The 22678-nt window shown below is 49.1% G+C and overlaps 1 protein-coding gene across 1 annotated transcript; it reads left to right on the forward strand.

Moving 5' to 3' along the window:
* The first annotated feature begins 20387 nt into the window (after nucleotides 1-20387).
* Nucleotides 20388-22168, forward strand: LOC131092686 (chymotrypsin-C-like). Its single transcript, XM_058039512.1, has 8 exons — nucleotides 20388-20612; nucleotides 20727-20818; nucleotides 20907-21004; nucleotides 21086-21211; nucleotides 21328-21473; nucleotides 21548-21693; nucleotides 21853-22005; nucleotides 22097-22168. Exons 1-8 carry the CDS (start codon nucleotides 20429-20431, stop codon nucleotides 22112-22114), a joined length of 963 nt encoding a protein of 320 aa, XP_057895495.1. The 5' UTR covers nucleotides 20388-20428; the 3' UTR covers nucleotides 22115-22168.
* Nucleotides 22169-22678: the final 510 nt, after the last annotated feature.

Genomic DNA, 22678 nt, shown 5'->3' on the forward strand with positions numbered 1-22678 from the left:
GCTGGTTTTTGGCGGAGGGGATTTGGTGGAGCTGGGGACACACATCCAGGGCTGGTTCTGCTGATGCCAAGGTCCTGCTTGTGTGCTGGGGAAGGTGTCCTTGTTGTGCATTGGGGCTGGGCAGGACTCTGCAGAGGCTGTTGGGCACATCCTGCAAGATGCTTCCAGTCCTCAAGCTGTGGCTGAGGCATGGCCCTTGAGGGTTGGCAATTACATTGATGGGAGAGGGGCTGGGCTTTGTCTAGGTTATTCAGGGGAGCTCCAGGGAACCCAGATGTCTTTGGGGACAATCTGGAACACTTGGTAGCTCCCAGGTCGCTTTCGGGGACCTCAATGGCACTGCCTAGATGAGGACTGACTTTCAAATGGGACTCTTGAGTGAACTGGGTTGGCCTTGGGGAGCTTGAGAGAGTCTGACTGGTTTGAGAGAGGTCAGGGGTGCCTGCAGGAGCTCTCTTGGAGACGGAGCCCTTGGCAGCTGCATGGCACTGCAAGCTCCAACAACAGGACCTGTGACATGGCCCAGGAGCAGAGCCTCTAACCATGGATCTCCTTCTGTGGTGGCTGGAGGAACAAGGTGGGTGATGGGCAGCACACAGAAACCCCAGCTGTGGAGTTCCCAGGAGGAGCCCGGGCTGCCCTGGAGGAGACTGGGATGTTTTCCAGGAAGAGGGCAGCGTGTTGCTGGGAGCAGATGTGAAGGAGCTCTTCAGTAAGGGGGAATGGGTGCCGCACCATCAGCCCCTGAGCAGAGCCATCCATCACACCATCATCCTATCGAGGTTGCTGGAGCCCAGCCGGGATCCTCACGGGGTGAGGAGGAGGAGCAGAGCGAGCAGGGATGGACGGCACCAGCTCAGGCTGGGTGGGGGACGTGGTGGACAGTGCCGGGTTTAGGAGCCATGGTGCCACTGGACCATTGAGCGGCACCATCACCAGCCCACAGAGCAGCACTGGCACCTGTTCCAGGACCCAAGAGCACTCGCACAAGCCCTGGCACCATGGGATCCAGTTGGGGACTCTCCAGAGATCCCTGGCAATTTTCAGTCTGACCAAAGCTTTAGCAGGTGAAGAGGGATGCAGGGTGGGAAATGGTTTGGATGGACAGGAAATGTGCTATGACAAAGGAACTGTAGGGATCATCCCAAAGGCAATTATAGGCCTGCCAGTCAGATGATGTGTGGAGGTGGCTAGGATGCACAGAAGGATGGGGCCAGGCGCTTGGGACACTGGTGTGGCATTGGCAGCATGATCTGCTGGCTTGGATCGAGATCTGTAAGCTGTCCATGGGAAGCTGGGCAATGTGGGGCCCCTGTCCCCTCTGTGTGTACCCACATGTGCCATGGGGACAGTTGTTTGGGTTGGGAGTGCAGAACACTGGGGTCCTGGGGACATTACCTCTACAGGTTAACCTAAAGTGTAAGCTTTATTTTTATTAAATGGCTAACATCTAATGTACACTCTATGGTATGTGTCCATTATTAAGTATTTAACAATATGGGAGAAAAAGGGGAAGTTTAAAAGAATACAACTAAACTTTGTGAAGTTCGTTACTTTTACTTCACTGTTGAAATATAAGTACTCATACAATCCCTTACATAAAAGTTTCATGTTATTAGTGATCTTTACACACTCTTGGGAATGAGAGCTCGGGACACCCAGGGACACATGAACAAACTCCCCTGACACTGAGCAGCATCCCAATACTGATGGCACAGAGCATAGGGAAGCACTGCCCTGACACATGGTGCCCGTCCACATCCTAGGCTACCCTCACGGGCATTGTCTTAGGTTGGAAATGGGTGGGTGTATTCTATTCCTATCTGTGGAGCAGTTCTGTTAAATGGGCAGTTTTCTTTATGTCTTCCACAACCAATCCTCCCTCTGGGGAGATAGCTTCTGTTAACGGGCCCATGAGTCTCACCACATGTCTGGTAAAATGCCATCATCCCATTGGGAGATGCTCTGCCCAGAGGGAGGAGCCAAGCATTCCTACCTGGATAGAATCTGACATTTGGAACACCAGGACAGCCTTTGCCCACTGCATTCCCAGAGGAGCAGCTGTCTGTCCACTGCTTTCCCAGAGGAGCAGCTGTCTGTCCAATGCATTCCCTGAGGGAGACCAGGCCCATCTCCAGCAGCCCTGGAGCTTCAGAGGAGAACTCCACCCTTGTGCAGGATCCCTGCTCAAACAGAACCTCCCCTGGCACTGCAGGAGGTCTGAGCCCCCATGGAATGGGACTGCTGCCAACAGCCTGACCCACATGGTGTCAGGGCCTATTCTGACTCTGTCCACAGTTTATTTGTTTGTACTATTACATTTGCATTTTCTTAGTTTTCCTAGTTAAAAACTGTTATTCCTATTACCATATCTTTGCCTGAGAGCCTTTTCATTTCCAGATTTTAGGAATTCAGAGGGAAGGGGTTTATATTTTCCATTTCAGGGGAGGCTCCTGCCTTCCTTAGCAGACACCTGTCTTTTCAATCCAAGAAAGGCATCCAGCACTGAAACACGAGGAGGAGAAAGAAGAGCAGTGGGGCCCATGGAGTAAGCCCAAAAGAGCATTTCCCCATCTCTCCCTAAACCCCCCTCTCCTCCAGCTCCACCACACACCTCAACACCACAGCTGAGCCACTGCAGTGCTCCTGCTCTGCTCTCACCTCCACCAAGGATGTCCCAGGAAGGGACAAGTCACTGCAGTCCACATCATGGAAGAAGGAAAAGGACAAGATGGAGCCATCTCTGCCCAAACTCAAGCACCAGCTCCCTGCAACCCCAGCCCATGGGACAGCCCAGTCCCAAGGCTCCGTTGACAAGAGAACTGGGGACATAAATGAAGGGGGGAGATGCAGGGTCACCTTTCCTAAAGGAAAACAGGTCCAGGGGAGATGGAATCAGCCCCAGCACCACCGGTACACCCAGTGCTCTGTGCAGAAGTAGCAACACAGAACAGGGCAAACCAGATTCTCACACCACAGGTGGTGGGGAAGGGGACACATGTGCAACTCAGCTCTCAGAAAAACCTTGGGCAGAGGCAAGGCCATTCCAGCCACATCCTGACTCCTGCTGGACCCCCTTGGGGCTCTTGGCTCCCCTGGCTCTATTGGTATTACCAATATTGCAGACGGGACGTGCCCTGGCTTGTCTGGCCCCTGCAGCTGAACCAAATACTGGCTACTGTGGTGTTTCACCCCAGAGACACCTTTGGCCACCTGGATGTTGCAACTGAGCATGTGGAGACAAGTCCAGGCATGCTGGGCTCTGGTGGTGCAGGATGGAGCTTCCTCTTGTGGAGGGGCCGCTCCTCAGGTTTACCTCTGGTGGAGAAGCTTTAAGGCAATGGTGAAGGAAAGGAGTAATTTCTGATGGAGGGCTTCAATCCAGAGCTTTTGTTCTGGCCCACAGGCCTCTGAATCCAGCAACTGCTCCAACAGAACTCCCACACTGTGTGCTTGCTCACTCTTTTACCCAGGGGAGGGGAGGAGGGAAGGGGTAGGGAGCCACCAACCAGGTATGGGTGGGGAGGTCTCAAGGGACAAAGGACACCTGGATGGCGCAATGCCCCCCGGGGGTAGAGGGCATCCTTGGAATCTGCCCAATCACTCAATGCCCTTCTGGAATTCCAGATGGACTGACAGTGCTTGGAGGGGTCAGGGTGGGGAAAGGGAAGGTGATTGACACACCTGGGAGGGAATCTTCTGGGAGTACTTGGGGTGCTGGGATAAACCATGAAATCACACTGTAACATCTTCCTCTAGTTTTGTTTAAAATGAAGAGGATGGGGTTTGGGGGCAGAATGCTCACCAATCTATGGCTTGTAAATTGGTTTCTCCTCTTCAGGAGGGTCAGTATTTTCTACTGAGGCTTCCAGGTCATCAGTTGGAGCACTAGGGGCTTCCAAATGGTAGACTTCAGGAGGGGAAGATGAGCTTGAAATTAGCTTGTAAACCATGTGCTTCATTTACCCAAAAACAATGCTAACAACTACAACAACAATAACTAGAATAAATAGTACTAAAAACACAGTTTTCAGAATAGATCCCAACCAGCCCAAGAGTCTCCATCCCTTGAACAGTCCACTCAGCCAGTCATCTCTCTCTTGATGTCATTCACCATGGTTTTCATTTTGTCAATCATGGCATGGACGTTCTCTGCTTTTGATGACAAGTTGAGGCAGCAGAGACCTTCAAATTCTTCACAATGAGGGTTGTGCAGAAGGAGTAGATAGTCTCTGGCTGCCCTGGTTTGAATGGTGGCTTGCCTGGTAATTTACTTGTCTGCTAAGTGGTCACTCAGTACAAGAGAGGTTTGCCTGTTTTGCAACCCAATATTCCAATCAGCCTAATTCTCCCATGCTTTTTGCTGCCGAGATCCACAGCAGAAGGACTGTAATTGCAGTGGCCTTAAATCTGGAGCAGTAAACAATTTCCAAATTACTGTCTGGGTCTAATTGCCTTAGGTCTCTTTTTTGGATAGCCAATTTATGTGTATTGTTTTTTATTTGCCAATGCATTCGATTTGTTCCATTTGGGGTAAACAGGCTCAGCTTGCCAACGGCGCATGGACCTCTGAGCAGACGAGGGGGGAGACCTGCCCATGCTCTGTCTCCGCATATTAAAAACACACCTTCGGGGAGCTCAGGGGGCTTATAATCATCACTTGATGAGTGCATGACTAGGACTGAATTTTTGCACCAGTTTTTGTCTGTGTAGTGTGGGTTGCTTAGGTGAGGATAGGTGTTCAGTTCAACTTCATAATATGGTAACCGGGGATTAAATTTAAAGTGAATGCAGAAAGTTGCATTCATGGAGCTCAAGAGATGGAATTCTTGTGGCTCCCTTTTTGGCACCGCTAACTGTCTTGCCCACTCCTGCCAAAACAGTAAAGGATTGTCAGCAGGGTAGCGAGCAGGAGGAGGGGTGAGTGAGTTAACTTCATTTAAAGCACGCCACATTCCATTTGGGAACTCTGCAGATTTAAAAGGAATTCCCACCAAGCAAGTTTACAGGGGGGCAGAGGCTGTTGCTGTGGAGAAACAGATGTCGTCCTGTCCAAGGGCTTTGGCCAAGGTGGTACATACATTCGCTTTGGGCTGAGGGACTATCCAGGAGATCGCTGGTGGAATCATCGCGAGTAGGACAAAGAGCAGGCTCAGTCTCATGGTGTCTCAAGACTGCACACGAACAGAGGGATCTAAACCGGTAAAAGGAAACTCAAGACAGAAATATATTACAAACTATTTCAGATAGAAGGTGTACATGGAATTTCTTCCAGGGAACACACGCGGCGTCTCTTCCTCCAGGCAGCATTAGCAACCTACGGCACTTCTGCAGACTTTCCTGAGACCTTGGGGACCTAGGGCCTTACCCATTTGGATGGAACACACTTAAAACCAGAGACGGTCGACACACAGGAGTGTCCATGTCCCCAAGTAACCAATTTGTAAGGTCCCACTGTCTTCCAAGTCTCAGGGTCCTTTACTAAGACTGGAGGCCTTTCTTTGCCTGACATCTGACTGCTCCCCCCAAAGTGGCATACAATGGGTGGATTCAGGTTCTCAAAAGAAGAGTTCAGAAAATTTATTGTGAACAGTGCTCTGGACAGCTGGATATGGGGAGATTCCACTTTCAGGACATGATGTTACTGGTCTAGGACTCTTTTGGTATCACGGTGAGTCCTTTCTACTATGGCTTGACCAGTAGGGGTGTAGGGGGATGCCGTTTTTGTGCCCTACTCCCCATTGCTGGAGGAAACTCCTGAATTTCTTGGATTTGTAAGTGGGCCTGTTGTCAGTTTTCAACGCCTCGGGGATGCCCATGAAAGAAAAAGCCTGTAAGAGGTGCTTTATGGCATCAGAGGATGATTATCCCACGTGGGTAGAGGCATAGACCACTCCAGAAAAAGTATCTACACTGACATGAACATATTTCTGCAATCCAAATGACTGTATGTGTGTTACATCTGTTTGCCACAGTTCACAACTGTTCAACCCCTCGGGTTTGCTCCCGCGCTCTTCGTAGGGAGGGCATGTTGTTGGCAATTTGGGCATGTGTCCACAATCACTCTGGCCTGTTCTCTGGTGATGTGAAACTGACAAACTCGGCCAGGTGCATTTTGGTGGAAAAGCTAGTGGCTGAGTTTTGCCTGTTCAAAAACATTTGGGAGAGGGGCCATCTCTGCAGGCACAGCAAGAGCATCTGCTCTTCTGTTGCCTTCAGTGATAAACCCTGGCAAGTCAGTGTGTGACCTGACGTACATCACATAAAATGGTTGCTCTTGGTGGGAGACCAACTTCACAAGTTTTGAGAGCAATTCAAAAAGTGCTATGTTAGACACTTCGTGCAGTATTGCTTGATCTGCCCTGGATACTACTCCTGCCACGTAGGCAGAGTCCATAATCAGATTGAATGGTTCTGAGAACATTTCAAAAGCCCCAGCAACTGCAGCCAACTCTGCAACCTGAGGTGAACCTTCCACCTCAGCAATGTCCGTCTCCCACTGCTGAGTTTGAGGATCCTTCTAAGTCATAATGGACTTGTGGGATGTCCCGGACATGTCTGTAAAGACAGTCAGAGCCTTTTTTAAAGGTCTCCTACCTTAAACACTTCCCAATTTCAGAGTGAATTGAACTTTTTGTTTAAAAATTTTGTGGGCAGGCTGATGGATAGAAATTTGTCCTGAGTAGGAATCCAGAGCAAACTGCAATGCCTTATTTTCCTGAAGCAAACGTTCCAACATTTTCTTAGTAATTTGGCCCAACTTTAATCGGACTGGAATGTGAATGCACTCAAAGTCACATCCTGCTAGCTCCCTGATCCAGGTCCTCGCTTTCCAGATCTGTTCTGCTACCAGCTTTTTGGGCTTTGTGATTCTCTTGGGCCTTTGTTGACTGGGAAAAACCCACGCTATGATCAAGAGAGGGTCCCTTTGGTTCTGGCCCTTTTTAGGTGTTTCTTTTGCCTTAGGTGTTTGTTTCTGCTCCCACTGGAAAATGATTCCACGGAGGTGTGGCAACTTACCTGAGATATATAAATTTGAATGGCAGGTCATGACAGCAGCGAGGGAAGACAAACAATCAATCAATATGATTGGTAAAGCAAGCTTCAGTTTATTTCGAGTACAACAGCACTTTTACGTATTTCCAGTAATTATGCATACTCGCAGTTAGTTCATTGGTTTAAAGCAAAAGGTTACATTTACATTCTCCTCCTATTTTGTGGTTTCTAACACAGGTTTCTTCCTCATTCTCATCGCTTTTACTTCTCTATTATTATATTGCAAAACCTCTTTTCTTCTTCATTTTTGCTGCTGTCCTTGCCCTTTCGACCTTGTCAGCATGATGCAGCATACTTTGCAATCTCCTTATCATGGCATGCAGCCTAGTTATGTCAAGCTAACATGGGGTTTTATAGTAGGAGTCCTAGTAAAATATATGTATTGTATAAGTGGCCTTGCCCCAGTCCTAGTTGTTCTAAATGGGCTGCAGCTGTGATGTCCTTAATTGGGCGGCGGCTGTGAAGATAACTGGGATATCCTGTTGAAGAGCCCTGATGAAGAAGAAGGAGCAACACTGCTGCGAAGAGCTGATTGTGAGAAAACCACCCAGGAGGTATGTGACTCTAGAAATATGAATACAACAATTGTATTCATATTGTATTGTATTGGTGACCCCAACGTGATAGAAGATAGGACAGCCAAGAGCTGTAGAAGAGCATGGCCTTTGAGTTGAGGAGCTATGACAGCCAGGAGCTGTGAGAATATGGCCTTTGAGCAAGGGGCTGTGTGTGTTGTAAATGGCCTTTGAGTCATGGGGAAATGTATGTATTGTACTTTAATATCTGTATTGTATTTGAATATCTGTAAGTAAAAGAAAAGGGGGAAATAGAGTAGGAGTCCTAGTAAAATATATGTATTGTATAAGTGGCCTTGCCCCAATCCTAGTTGTTCTAGGGCTGCAGCTGTGATGTCCTTAATTGGGTGGCAGCTGTGGCTAATGAAGATAACTGGGATAAAAGGGGGTGGGTTGGCCAGTTAGGGAGAGCCTTGGAGGAGCCCTTATCTATAACCATATCCCATAATAAGTCCCCATATTTCCACAACTGATTAACCTCAAATAACGTCCCGGGTTGGTAAAACAACCTTGTGCCTTCCCAAAAGCAATTAACCCTGCTAATTCTTTTTTAAGGTCAATATCCTTTTCTCCCCACTTTTCTAAAAGAGCGCATAAAGAAATCAAGGGCTACCTCACTCTCCATTTTAGCTGGCCAGCAATTGTCCCTGTAAACATCATTAGTGCAGCCTTTTCTCTTGGGTAGCCCAGTCGGATGGCGGACTCCTCTGCTCAGGTCAGTCCAGGCACGGATCAGGCATCTTACACCAGCATTTGCCAATCTTCTGTCCCACGGTCGCTGCTTACCAGTGCTTTTCTGATGTCTCGCCGCTGTTGAAGTCAGGATCCGAAGGTAGGGTCTCCTGGTTATTGATCATGTCCGGGGTCACCATTGACAGCCGCAAGGGAAGACAAGCAATCAATCAATATGATTGGTAAAGCAAGCTTCAGTTTATTTCGAGTACAACAGTACCTTTATATGTTTCCAGTAATTATGTGTACTTGTCATTAGTTCATTAGTTTAAAGCAAAAGGTTACATTTACATACTCCTCCTATTTTGTGGTTTCTAACACATATTTCTTTCTCATTTTCGTCGCTTTTACTTCTTAATTTTTATATTGCAAAACCTCTTTTCTTCTTCATTTTTGCTGCTGTCCTTGCCCTTTCGACCATGTCAGCATGATGCAGCATACTTTGCAATCTCCTTATCATGACGTGCAGCCTAGTTATATCAAGCTAACATGGGGTTTGCTTGTACAACATTTCCAGGGACCCATGACCCTGTTCATCCAGTCATCCTTCCACATGATCAGGCCGACATGAGTTGACCTGTCTTGTGATGATTGCTGTCTGAACCTTTTCTAGAGCTTTCTGTGCCTCTGGGGTAACAGCTCTAGGAGAACTTGAGTCCTCTCTCCCTTTCAATAAATCAAAAAGAGAGTCAAGGTCTTTGTTGGTCAGATCTAGCCAGGGCCTTACCCAATTTAAAGACCCACACAACTTTTGGACATCTGCAATGGTCTTGATCCTCGTTTTGGTTTCTAATTTTTGAGGAACAATGGTCCTCTTTCCAATTTCTAAGCCCTTAGAAATACTTCCAAGGTGGCATCTTTTAAATTTTCTTTTCCTGGAGCTCTAACCCTGCAACAATCAATTTATCGATCAAGTTAGGTTAAGCGCATGGGTGAGTAAATCATCATTGGGGGCACACACAAGGATATCATCTATATAATGACAGATGATGGCATTTTTTGCGGCTGCACGCACCAGGGACAATAAGGAAGAGTCATACAATTGGCCGATGCAATGGCAAGGCTTTTAGTCCTTCAGGAAGAACTTTCCAATGGTACCTTTTCATCGGGGCTTCCCTGTTGATAGTGGGGACCGAGAACAAGAAACACGGTGCATTGTCAGGGTGTAGGAAAATTTGGAAAAAACAATCTTTTATATCAATGACAGCTAAATTCCTATTTTTGGGGAGCATTGCTGGGGATGGCATACCAGGTTGGAGAGAGCCATATCATCAATGACTTAATTAATTTGTCGGAGGTCGTGGAGGAGCTGCCATCTTTTTGTCAGCCTTCTGGATGACAAACACTGGAGTGCTCCACGGAGACGTGGTCTTCACGATGTGACCTTTTTTCAGCTGCTCTTTCCCTAGCTCCTCGAACACCTTCCATTTTTGTTTACTGAGCAAGCACTATTCTACCCAAACTGGTGTGTCTGTCTTGTAATTCAGTTTTTGGGTAGAGTGCTTTTCAGTGACCGTTGGCCAAAAATCCGGTGGAGAGCCTGGAATGTCAATTGTGACTTCTCATTGGGCCATTAGGTCTCTCCCCAAGAAGGATTCTGGATAACCTAACACAAACGAACGTAGCTTTACCAATTGTCCATTTAGCCCCTTGATTTGGATGATGCTCTTAGATTGTCTCACCAATTGCATGCTCCTTATGTCTTGAACGTGACCAGCCACGTTTTGCAAAAGCCAATGTGCTGGCCAACCCTGTGCTGGGATTACTGTGCAGTCCACGCCCATGTCTGCGAGCCTCTCAATGTGTTTTACTTCCCTACTCCCTCTGACATTACACCAGCTTTTGGGTTTGTCCTTCCCAATAGCTTGGACCTGGGAGACTGTGGGTCTTTGTTTATCGGTGCTGTCATGTACACTCAGCACCGGGATAGCTTGTGGTACAATTTGTCCTTTGGGAAGAAACAGGAGTGGGTGGAAATAGTGCAGTCAGAGAACAAATCGCTCAGGATCTGATGATATCATTCCTGGAGCAATTTTAATCTCTTGTGTGCTGGTTTAACCAGGAAGTGGGGATTCTGGGATGCTGTGGTCAAACCAATGGGTGCTCAGATTTTGATATTGGCACCCAATGTGGCCAGTAGGGTTTGGACACACCTCTGAGAACACACAAGGGTTAAAAGCAGACCTGCATCCCTGGGAGTTTCTCTTGGGACTTCGAGGCAAAGAGGTCCGATCTCCCTCCCCCGTCCAGCTGCTACTGCTGGGTGGGGGAGGGGCAGCCATGTGGTAGGCTGGGGCTGGACAGAGGTGGGGGGTGAGGAGGCCCTTGAGGATGGAAGGGTGGAAGACCACCAAGAGACATCGGGCAGCCACCCCCCCCCACCCCCAGGAGAGAGAGAGGGAGAACCGGCGACGGAATGTGATAGCAGCCGGCCAAGGAGGAGAAGGGGGGAGTGCGGTGAGAAGGTGCCCGGCAGGGCAGTGTGGGAGTGCCGGAGCTCTGGGACAGGCAGACTGAAATTTTTAACCCTTTCCTTACATGATTGAGACCTTGCAAAAATGCTGATCCTCCTGGAGCTGAATAAGAAGATAGATAAAAGATGAGATAACAAGGGATAGGCCCGAGGGAAGTGGAGAAGCCTGGCTGAGTGGGGGGAGAGATGACGGAGTGGCCTTTTGGCTGGACTTTTCTTGTGTGGCCATAGACTGAACCATTTTTATTTCTGTGACACAGAGACTGCATTTAGGGGGAGGCAGTGCCTCAGAACCAGAAGGGTTCAGTGTGGGTACCCCTCGGCCCCAGGGGGTGAAAAAAAATGGGGAGGACAGATGTCCCGAAGGAGAGACTGTGCCTTTTTTGGAGTGAGACAAGGCATCCTTGAAAGACAACCCTAAAAGCAGCTCTGGTCCATGCACAGTGGTGAGAGCACTGGGCATGGAAGGAAGATGTGACAATGGCAAAAGGACTTCCTGGGCGGTGCTGAGTGACATGGAAGCACACGAGGTTTCAGCGTGTTTCCAGGGGAAGCCTGTGGTGCAAGAAGGACTCCTCTCCTCTTCATGAACTGAAGATTGAATATTCTAAAGGGTGGTGCCGGACTGAGAGTTGGTGATTTGGGGGAATGTATTGGATCGGGAAATTTTGGTGGTGGGGAGGAGGAAAGTGCTTTTTGTAAGGTTTTCAATTTTTTCCCCTTATAGTTTTTTTCCTCTTTTCTTGTAGTTTAGTTAGTAAAGTTTTTTTTATTTCTAAGCTGGAGCCTGCTTTGCTTATTCCTGGTCACATTTCACAGCAGACACCAGGGAGAAGGTATTCTCATGGGGGCACTGGCTCTGTGCCAGGCCTAAACCATGACATCTTGCGGTGTGTGTTTCATGTCCCCAGTGATGATGTATTTACAGTGAATTTGGTGCCCAGTACTCTGCTGTTGTGGGTTGATGGAGACAAAATGCCAGTCAGTGTCTTTCGGGTGGAGTGGTTCTGTCAGTTGTAACTTGAAAGGCTCATTGATAGAAGAGATTAGAATAGGTTCACCCAAGTCATAGCAAAGATTATTTGTTGTCATGTCAGGTGGTGGACCAGCAGAAGTCGTCCTTGAAGCATCTGCTTCACTTAGAGAAATAGGTGTGCTACTATGTGCTCTGTCTTTTTTGTTTCCCTCATTCCCTTGAACTACTCTCTTTGTGACTGCACGCCTGGCAGGCTGGCACTCGCCATTTAGATTTTTGTTGTTGTTGACCCCCTGGGAGCACTTGTAGTTCTCCTCTCCTGCTTTTTTAAATTCATCAAATTGCTTTTTCATGGGACTGGTTAGCCCACTACCCAAGGTTCTTACAAAGCGGGCATGGCTTTGTGGGATCAACCATTGGTGGTGTTGTAAATGATCAAATCGTGATCCAAACTTATAAGAAAATTTAGCAAAGATTTATTAATTTGTCTGATAGATGGAAGTTTGGTCTTCGAAACCACCACAGTCAAAGAAACAGCTTCAAGCCCGGGATCGGCGCTGGGTGAACAAGGATATGACCTCCCGAGTGTCAGAGTTTCCCCCTCAGTTCATGCTCGTGGCTCCGCGTAGTGAGTTTTTATACAGTTTATTCTGCCTGAGGCAGAGATGACCAAATTTTCTTTGTGTCTCTTCACATGCATCACTTTTGCTTTCCATGTGCAGAGGTAGACAAAAATCCCTTCCAGGTGTCTCAATGTTGTCAATCGACTCCAGAAAAGCCACGTGTCCACACGTATCAGGATGGCACCGTTGGTTATCTCGACAGATGCAATTGGCAGGATGATAATCCCTTTTGGGTGGTCCCGACAAGTTGGGAAACCAGCGATTATCATCCTGGAAGCTTCTATTCTTACATTAAAGCGAAAAACCTTATCTTAACGTGTGTCTGGGAACTAGTTGTATCTGAATAAGACAGCTGCTCCCGGCCAGGATAGTCAAAAGACATGGTTTGGATTTTACAATATTTTATACATTAATAGCATGAACTATCACTACCATATACTACAATCCTCCCCATTTATATCGCTAATTTAATTCATGCTTCTTTTATAACCCAGATTGCTAAATTTCTTTCATTTCTACTCCTACCCACCCCCATTAAGGGTATTTCACAAAACGAGTAACCTTTGTTACACTATCCTGTACTCTCCTTGTGGAACACCCTGATATTCTGTATTATTTACATTCGTTTTTGCTAGTTTCTCAAACTTTACCAATATTTCGGCAGTGTTGCTGGCACACTTCCTTTCTCCCGGTCCCATGATCTTAGATGTGTTGCCTCTGGAAGCCACCTCTGGGTCCACAGGCACTATTGCCATCTGTATACCCTGGACCACAGAATGGATCAGTCTAATAAAACAAGGGATTAGACAAGGCACGAATAGGATTCCAACTACTGAACAGAGCACGAAAAACATAACTTTGTTCCAGCAGGCCCAATCGAACAATTTGTCCCACCATGAAGATTGTAAAATCGAATTCTATTTTTAAACAGGGACATGGGCCACCTTTTTGATTTCGGCTGCCAAACCTCTTATCTTATAACCATCAATAACCATTTTATAACCATCAATTTCAATACAACATTCTGTTGTATTGAAACTTATTCATTGAACTTTCCACACACTCTCCCTTCTTCGGCCAGCAAGTAGTCTAAAGCTATTCAATTTTGGTACACAAATGCCTGTACCTGGGTGTGCTGCCAAGTAAGTAAATCCAGGGCCTCAGAGGTGTGATTCGATACAATTTCCACCACTGCCTGCAGCTAATTAATCAGTCTGTTCAGTAGGTAGATCGGAGTCCTATACCCGTAGCTTCCATCCTGGGCCCACATGGCCAGTCCATAATAATCAATTATTCTTGCCGCCGGCCACTCTTCCTCCCCCCAGGTTTGTTTACCACTTATCACTGGTATCGTCTTTTTCAAGCTTCTCCTCTCCCTTCTCAGGGTCTCGTACAGTGGAGCCCCTAATAGGTTGCTCTTTGTTTGAGGGAGAGTAAAGAACATCGGCTGGATCATACCTAAGGTGCATGATCCCTTCCACCTCGGGGGTAACTCAATGTATGCCTTTTTCCACAAATCAAATAAATTCCATCCAGGGCTTTCCATCTGATGTTTGTTCTCCCTGGGTCTCCCCAATATTCTCTCAGGCCCTCCAAGGATTGAAAAGGGCTGGCTCCTGGATTTTTGACCCAACACAGTCCTATTCTTTTGTTCCACTCACAATTTGTCTCATTCTTCCGGCTCCAGTACCCTGTAGGGGGTTCTGGCTGCCAGACCTTGCTTTTTGTGTTTGAGTTCACCGTCAGGGTAGACACACACAGAGTGTATCCCACCATTTCCGTGTACTCCTTTCCTTCTCGACTGATGCAGATGGTTCCAATCACTCTCTGGTCCAAAATCCCTCAGGTCTCTGTGCCAATTTTGAGATCCTCAGATTATCCCATTTCAGAAGCTGTTCTGGAGCCAAACCTTCCCCTTTCCAACGCCATTTCTCTGCTGACTTCAGCCCCCCACAAATCCAACCATTTGACAATCCTAGTTTGGTTGCAATTTCTTGCATTAAGTCAATGAACAGGTTCCTGTCCGGGGAAGGTAGTTCCCCATCACCATATTGTTTCTCCAGCAATTCATATGGTCCTCCCAGTGTTTTCAGTCTCTCCTGTTCAACTCATTTCCTCGCATTTCTGACTCCCTTCAGTTCAGTTCCTGAGTTATTTCTCTTATCTTCCCCTCAGGATCTTCACCATCTTTATTTCTCGTGAAGCAGACAACCCAGTCGTATTACAGGCACACTCTATCATCATTCGTCTTTGCCAAATCCAATATGAGTGGGTCTCTAATCAAGGTAAATTTGCTATCAAACTTTACATTTCTTCCCATCCAATACATTTTCCTGTTCATCATGCATATCCCCAACCTTGCATTGTCATAACACAATGGATTCACTTGGCGATACGCGACAAAGATCGACTCTCTTTCCCTCAACCCACATGATTCGGTTACATTGGTTACAAATGGGGATTGACATTATTTCTGCATTTCGTTTCCGTATCTGGTGTTTGTGCTCATCTGCCTGCCCCTTCCTTAGCCCTGTCTCAGGATCGATACACTAAATCCCTGTTTCCAATTTACACAATTTGACCCTCTTACCATTCTTCCAACAGTATCTGCCAAGTTCCCTGAGACAATCTTCGGGGGCTTGGTATGCTGAGGAACTCCCATCCGCTTTCACCACTGGGACCACCTGAGTGCAATTTCCACACTCATATGCAGAGCTCTCATTCCCGCCTCTCATTGAGACCTCAATGTGCAGACTCTGCATCCCGCACACAACTAGGCTCAGGCCAATCAGGATTCCCACCAGGCATACTCCTCTGCCTTTGCCTCTGCCCCCTGGGGTGCCACCAGCGGCAAGAAAGACCATCTTCATGGCAGCAGGAGTATTCTTTGGGGAACACATTCTCGGACCTGGCCGCATACCTCCTTTTAAAAGTGCCCCACCATGAAACCCTGATGGCATCAGAGCTGCACGGTACTATGATGGATTTCTGGCAGTCCACATCCAGAATCTCTGCTTTTGATCTCAGCTTCCCACGCATCCCGTTCTGAAAAATTTGAAATCACTCCTGCGAATCTAATTCAATGATTCCCAAATTTGTGGCTAAGGTTAGGATTCGGTCAGTCAGCTTGAGCTCTTCCTCCAGACACTGGGTGCACAGCCCCTTCGGCCACTGTCCTCTTCTACAGTGAACAACAAAAACCCCTTGACAACATTCACACTTAAAGTGTACAAATGGATAGCATACACAATCAGACAATATACAACTTATCTGCTCACCATTGGTCATTTACAAGGACGTTGGAGTCTGAGTTTCAGGTCACCTGGGGAAGAAGTGACCATCCAAGTAGAAGCACCACTCGGGCACTTCCTCCTGATGTTCGATTTTCTTCACCCTAGACGCGTGTGTCCAGCCTTTCTCTGCTGTCCGAATGGCCGTGTGTGTTGTCAGGAGCACAAGAAAGGGACCTTCCCAGTGAGGAGAGAGGGGCACCTCCTTCCACACTTCCACAAGCATTCTGTCACCTTGGATTTGGTTGGATTTTGTGGATAGCAAATCCCAGAGGAGCACTCTGAGCCACTATCTCTTGTTTTCTGAGTTCCTGCAAATTTTGTTGATTGCAACCAGATACGGTTGAATCTGACAGTCGTCAAACCTGGGGTGTCCCACTGACATTCCATGTCTACATGGCATCCCATCTAACATTTCAAACGGCAAGAGCCCCGTCTCTGAATGAGGCATTGTTCGGATATTAAGCAGTGCCAAAGGCAGGCATTTCAACCAGGACATCCAAGTTTCTAAAATCAATTTAGATAACTGCGCCTTCAAGGTCTGATTCATCCTTTCCACTTGTCCTGAACTCTGGGGATGACACCAAGTGTGGTATTCCCACCGAATGCCTAGCGCATCAGCCATCTGCTTAATAATCTTCGATGTGAAACGTGCCCCTTGATCTGAATCAATGCAATTCACCACCTCATATCGGGGTACAATTTCTTCCAACAATTTTCTGGACACCATCTGAGCCATTGCCCGTGGGCTGGGAAAAGCCTCCACCCAATGAGTTAATTTGTCTATGATCAAAAGCACAAATTTGAATCTCCCCACTTTTGGCAACCCTGTGAAATCAACTTGAATTCTTTCAAATGGTCGGTACACCACAGGGTGGCTCCCCAGGGCAGCCTGTTTTGCCCTCGATTTGTTAACTCTCTGACAAATCAGGCATCCTTGTACCTCCTGTTTGGCCAATTCATAAATTCCTTTGCACCCGAAAAAATTTCAGAAATTGTTCTGCCAGAGCCTGTGCCCCGCAATATGTTTGCTGGTGCATCTTCCGCAAAATCCTCCTGGTAAATCCTTTATAAACTAGTTCTCTCCCGTCATATAATCTTCACTTACCTTCTTTCAATTCACCTCCAATTTTCTCATAACATTCAATCTCTTTTTGGGAGGGCTGAGGAGGATCATCGGGGGGACCTCAGTCCCTTCGATCTCACCATCATCAATGCCGCAGTTTTGGCTTCCTGGTCCACCAAATTGTTCCCCCTGGTCCGAAACTGAATTCCTGCCTGGTGTCCCTTCACATGGACCACCACAATTTCCTTCGGCCCCCTTAGAGCTTCTAAGATTTGTCGGATTAATTCTCCGTGCATCAGTCACCTTCCCCTAGTGTTGATCAGCCCCCTTTCCTCCCAAGTTTTCCCAAACGTGTGAACCACCCCAAAGACAAACCTAGAATCTGTAAAAATTGTTCCCTTTTCCCCTTTCGGTCCCTTCAAAGCCCTCAGAACTGTGTACAATTTGCATGCCTGTGCCAACCAACTAGCACTCAGGAGACCTGCTTCAATCACCTTTCTCATCTTTGCATCCTTGACTGCGTATCCTGATTTCCTTTTTCCCTCGACTTATCTGCTTGATCCATCCACAAATCATTTTTCTCCCTCATCCAATTGTTTGTGTCCCAAAAGTGAGTATTGTGGACTTGCTCAGGAGAAACTTGTGGGAAGTGTAGAAAAAGCTAGCATATAAAATGTTTCAATTTTCCCTTACAAAGCAATACATTTCCACTAACTAAAATTCCTATAATCTGATAATATACTCCTTTCTGTGCTGTGCTTAGCTTAGACCCTACTTTAGATGTAAAAGGCACAGCACAACCTCACACCAACCGAAACCAAACCCGAATCTGCTACTGATTTCCAAAAACCACAGTTAAGAAGAAAAACACCCAGATTTTAACCCTGCACAGCACAGCAGCCTGTGCAACTTTTAAAACTGCCACTGGCAGAAGCACAGAATTGGAACTCACCACACCACGGGACAGGCAGAGCCGCCTGCACTGCGGGAAAACCCAAAAGCCGCACCTCGCCGCCCCAAGAGGGATCAGAGCCGGCCTGCATGGTGCTGCTGCAAAGGGGAGGGCAGGCAGAGCCCCCCCACTCCCTCTGAGCTGGCACCGTGCCGTTGTCGCTGCGGCACAGGTTCTAAACATGGCACAGCCGCGCCTCTTGGGGCTATACCCAACGCGCTATCGCTTCTGGCTCCACGGGGCTGTGCAGCCTTTCCGTGCTCTAAATAAGAGCGAAAATGAACAAATCTCTTGTCAGAGACTGGTTTTGAACTTCTCACCTGTTAAGAGTAGAAAAAGCTACCCATTTTTTTAAAAGGTTGCAGAGTTAACGGGTTGGGCCAGTTGCTGCCAGGGTGGAGTTCTAACTGTTTCTTATTGTAATCACCTGTCATTTTCGTTAACTACCTGTTGTTGATGGTTAAGAATTCCCCCATTTGTTGAGTGACACCCTGCTGCTTCCTGGAGGATGGCACCCATATGGTGAAGGGGAAGGGACATCAAGTCTGCATGCAAATGACATCGGATCCAGCATGCAATGGGAGGGATCTCTCACCAAACCTAGCAAAAAACCTCTAAAACAATGAGAAATCAAAAAGTTGATGAATCAAAGCAATGTCTAGACATGAAGAACAAAATCTAGTAGCCACCAAGACCCTTTTTACCCCTCACCCTAACCTAAAAAGATGTCAGCTAGACAGAGGATCTTGAATGTTGACTCAAAAGGTAAGCAAATCTCCTGATGCTCTTGTGATGACGGAGCCCCCAGCTCTCTCCACAGACCAGCAGATGAAGCTGCACTCTTCCTCCTCCTCCTCCAAGTCACTCCTGGGTTCTGCAGCGGCCTCAGGGCGGATGCATCGGCTCTCCCCACCTGAGCTGATCACTTTTAATAAGGGCATTAAAAAGGAGAAAGCTCTCCTGCCCTTGTTTATTTCACCACCCCTCTATGGAGCAGAGATAATCACCCTCTCAGTGTGGTCGGTGCCCATGTCTGGCAGGGTCTTCTCTTCACCTGAATAGGACTTCTCAGGGCAGGAGGATCTACCCCATTTCCCCTCTCGGAAGGTCTGCAGACCAAAAAGAAGCTGCACTTCCCAGAGGCACAGAATGTCCTCGAGTTTTTTATTGATTAAATCCCAAAGTCTCTCCTGGAAAGCTACGTCAGCCAGAGCTCTGCCAGTAGACGCCAAGCTGCCTTAAAGTCTCCCCGTGGTCTTCTGATGCTCCGAGAGCTACGGAGTGTCCCTTCGGGGATGCAGGATTGGTGCAGCCGCACGTTTGGGCGCCAAAATATTGGTATTACCAATATTGCATATGGGACATGCCTTAGCTTGTCTAGGCCCTGCAGCTGAACCAAATAGTGGCAACTGTGGTGTTTCACCCCAGAGACACTTTTGGCTAGCTTGATGTTGCAGCTGGGCGTGTGGAGACAAGTCCAGGCATGCAGGAGCTCTGGTGGTGGCTGGATGGAGCTTCCTCTCATGGAGGGGCCACTCCTCACATTTAGATCTGGCGGAGAAGCCTTAAGGCAGTAGTGAAGGAAAGAAGTTGGTTCTGATGGAGGGTTTCAATCCAGAGCTTTTATTCTGGCCCTCGGGCCTCTGCAACTGCTCCAACAGAACTCCCACACTGTGTGCTTGTTCAGTCTTTTACCCAGGGGAGGGGATGAGGGAAGGGGTAGGGAGCCACCAACCAGGTACAGGTGGAGAGGTTTTAAGGGACAAGGGACACCTGGATGGCCAAATGCCCAACCAGGGGAAGAGGGCATCTTGGAAATTGCCCAATCACTCAATGCCGCTCTGGAATTCCAGGATTGAAAGACAGTGATTGGAGGGGTCAGGATGGGGAAAGGGAGGGGGATTGACAAATCTGGGAGGGAATCTTCAGGGGAGGACTTGAGGTTCTGAGGTAAACCATGAAATCCCACCACAACATGGCAGCCTCTGGCAAAAGTAGCCACACATGTCCAGGTGCTCTTCTCCAGCCACATGTGGTCATTGCCCCCCCCATATCTGCCCTGGAGCACCCACCACCAACCCAAGATACAAATATACAAAAAGAACACCCAAAAAAAAAACTTCTACAGTTATCTTCACACCATAAACAAAAAATCTAAAATGACACATAAAGCAAAACAAAAAGTCACCCAAATCCTCATGAATGCAATTGGCAGTCATACATGGAAGAGCCACTCACCCCAGGCTTTCCTGAGTACAGAATGTACCACTGGCACCCACGACGATGCCACATGAGCCAAGGTAGCAGCCAGGAACAAGCACCCAGACATGCCAAAGATGGGTACACAAGGTGAACAAACACTGATGGGAACTCAGACATACTCAATGATAAGCACTTCAGGAAAGGGAACACCTTATCCCTGGGCGACTGAGGGGCTGGGGGCAGAGAGTGTCCTGGGGAAGTCACTGCTTAGGGCTGGGGGGCAGCAGGGCTGCCCAGCCCCTCACTGACAGCATCATGGGCGGGGGGCTGCCCCAGGAGGGAGTGACCCTGTGCCCCAGCAGGGACCCTGCCCCTTCCCAGAGCAGGGCCAGGTGTCCCTGCATGGTCCCAGCATGGTGCCAACACATGAGGGGCAGATGTGGCCATTCCCAGGCAGGACCATGAGTGTGATAAGAAGAGGCAATGGGGCTGAGGAGCCCCTGTGCCCACAGTGTGGGACAGTCTCCACATGTCAGCAGCCAACAGGGACACTCCAAGGTCCCCAGCAGTCCAGACACTATAAGAGGGGTGAGCAGCCCCACCACTTCTTCTTTCCTCTGCACAACCATGCTGGGAGCCGTCTGTCTCGTCGTGCTGCTGGGCTACGGTAGGTGCAGGGCATGGGGAAGGGTCAGGGCAGGGAGCAGGACCGGGGCTCCTGCCCTGGCCCTGGGCATGGGCACAGGCAGCCTCTGATGTCCCTTTGCCGGGTGTCACACAGCCTACGGATGCGGTCAGCCGGCCGTGCCACCACAGCTGAGCTCCCGCGTGGTGGGCGGTGAAGACGCTGTAGCCCACAGCTGGCCATGGCAGGTGAGGGGCACAGGGACAGCGATGGGGACAGGGATGGGGACAGGGATGGGGACATTCCTGCTCTGACCCTGTGCCTCTGCCCTCGCAGATCTCGCTGCAGTACAGTCGCTCTGGATCCTGGAACCACTATTGCGGCGGGACCCTCATTGCCCCCCAGTGGGTGCTGACAGCTGCCCACTGCATCAGGTGGGTGTTGGGGTGCTGGGGGGCATCTGTGCCATGCAGCTAAGATATCTGTGGGGCTGACACTCCCTCTCTCCCTGGCAGCTCTTCCCTCACCTACCGGGTGGCGCTGGGCAGGCAGGATGTGTCAGAGGCTGACGAGCCTGGTTCTGTGGCCGTGGCTGTGGAGAAGATCATCGTCCATGAGGATTGGGACGACTACTACATCGTGTAGGGGTTGGGGTGCATCAGGGCTGAGTCATGGATGGTCGGGCCACAGAGCCTTGTTGCCCCGGCCAGGGACCCTGTTCCCATGGCCACGGACCACGGTTTGTGTCTCCTTGCAGCAACGACATTGCCCTGATCAAGCTGGCAGAAGAGGTGCAGGAGACTGACACCGTCCGTGCCGCCTGCCTGCCGGCTGCTGGCAAGATCCTGCCCAACAACTACCCCTGCTATGTCACCGGCTGGGGAAGCATGAGGAGTAAGTGGAGTGTCCCCAGGAGAGTCTCCAGAAAGGGGATGCAGGCAGAGGGTGTGAGATACAAGCTTTGTCTCTCGTTGCAGCCAACGGGCCCCTGGCCACCATCCTGCAGCAGGCTCTGCTGCCCGTGGTGGACTATGAGACCTGCTCCCAGTGGGACTGGTGGGGCAGCAATGTGGATGATAACATGGTATGCGCCGGCGGCGACGGCATCACCTCTGGATGCAACGTGAGTGTGGGCACTGCATGTGGTGGGTGCCCCAATGGGGTGGAACCGTGGGCACTGGGAGGAGAGGGAATAGAGCTATGGTGGTGGATGGCCAGGAGGGATGAGGGGAGTGTTGGCAGGGTGTCCAGGAGCAATGGCCCTCACTGTGTCTCCGCACAGGGCGATTCTGGGGGCCCCCTGAACTGCCAGCGCGACGATGGGATCTGGGTGGTCGAGGGCATCGTCAGCTTCGGCTCCGCCCGGGGCTGCAACACGAAAAGGAAGCCAACAGTCTTCACCAGGGTGTCTGCCTACATCGACTGGATCAACGAGGTGGGTCACCCTTCCTCTGCCCCGCTCCTAACAGGGGCTGTTCTTGTCCCACTGAGGGTCTTACCTTGCCCCCCCTGTGTCTTTTTGGCAGAAAATGAGCGCAAACTGAGGACACAGCATTGTGGAGATACCACGGTTGATCAAAATAAAAGCAAAAAATGTTGAGCTGCTCTCGCTGTTTTTTTGGGGGGAAGAGATGTAGTAGATCTGGGGACACACATCCAGGGCTGGTTCTGCTGATGCCAAGGTCCTGCTTGTGTGCTGGGGAAGGTGTCCTTGTTGTGCATTGAGGATGGGCAGGACTCTGCAGAGGCTGTTGGGCACATCCTGCAAGATGCTTCCAGTCCTCAAGCTGTGGCTGAGTCATGGCCCTTGAGTGTTGGCAGTTACTTTGATGGGAGAGGGGCTGGGCTTTGTCTAGGTTATTCAGGGGAGCTCCAGGGAACCCAGATGTCTTTGGGGACAATCAGGAACACTTGGCAGCTCCCAGGGTGCTTTCGGGGACCTCACTGGCACTGCCTAGATGAGGACTGACTTTCAAATGGGGCTCTTGAGGGAACTGGGTTGGCCTTGGGGAGCTTGAGAGAGTCTGACTGGTTTGGGAGGGGTCAGGGGTGCCTGCAGGAGCTCTCTTGGAGACGGAGGCCTTGGCAGCTGCATGGCACTGCCGGCT

Source organism: Melospiza georgiana, chromosome 22 (genome assembly GCF_028018845.1).
Source record: "Melospiza georgiana isolate bMelGeo1 chromosome 22, bMelGeo1.pri, whole genome shotgun sequence".
NCBI lineage: Eukaryota > Metazoa > Chordata > Aves > Passeriformes > Passerellidae > Melospiza > Melospiza georgiana.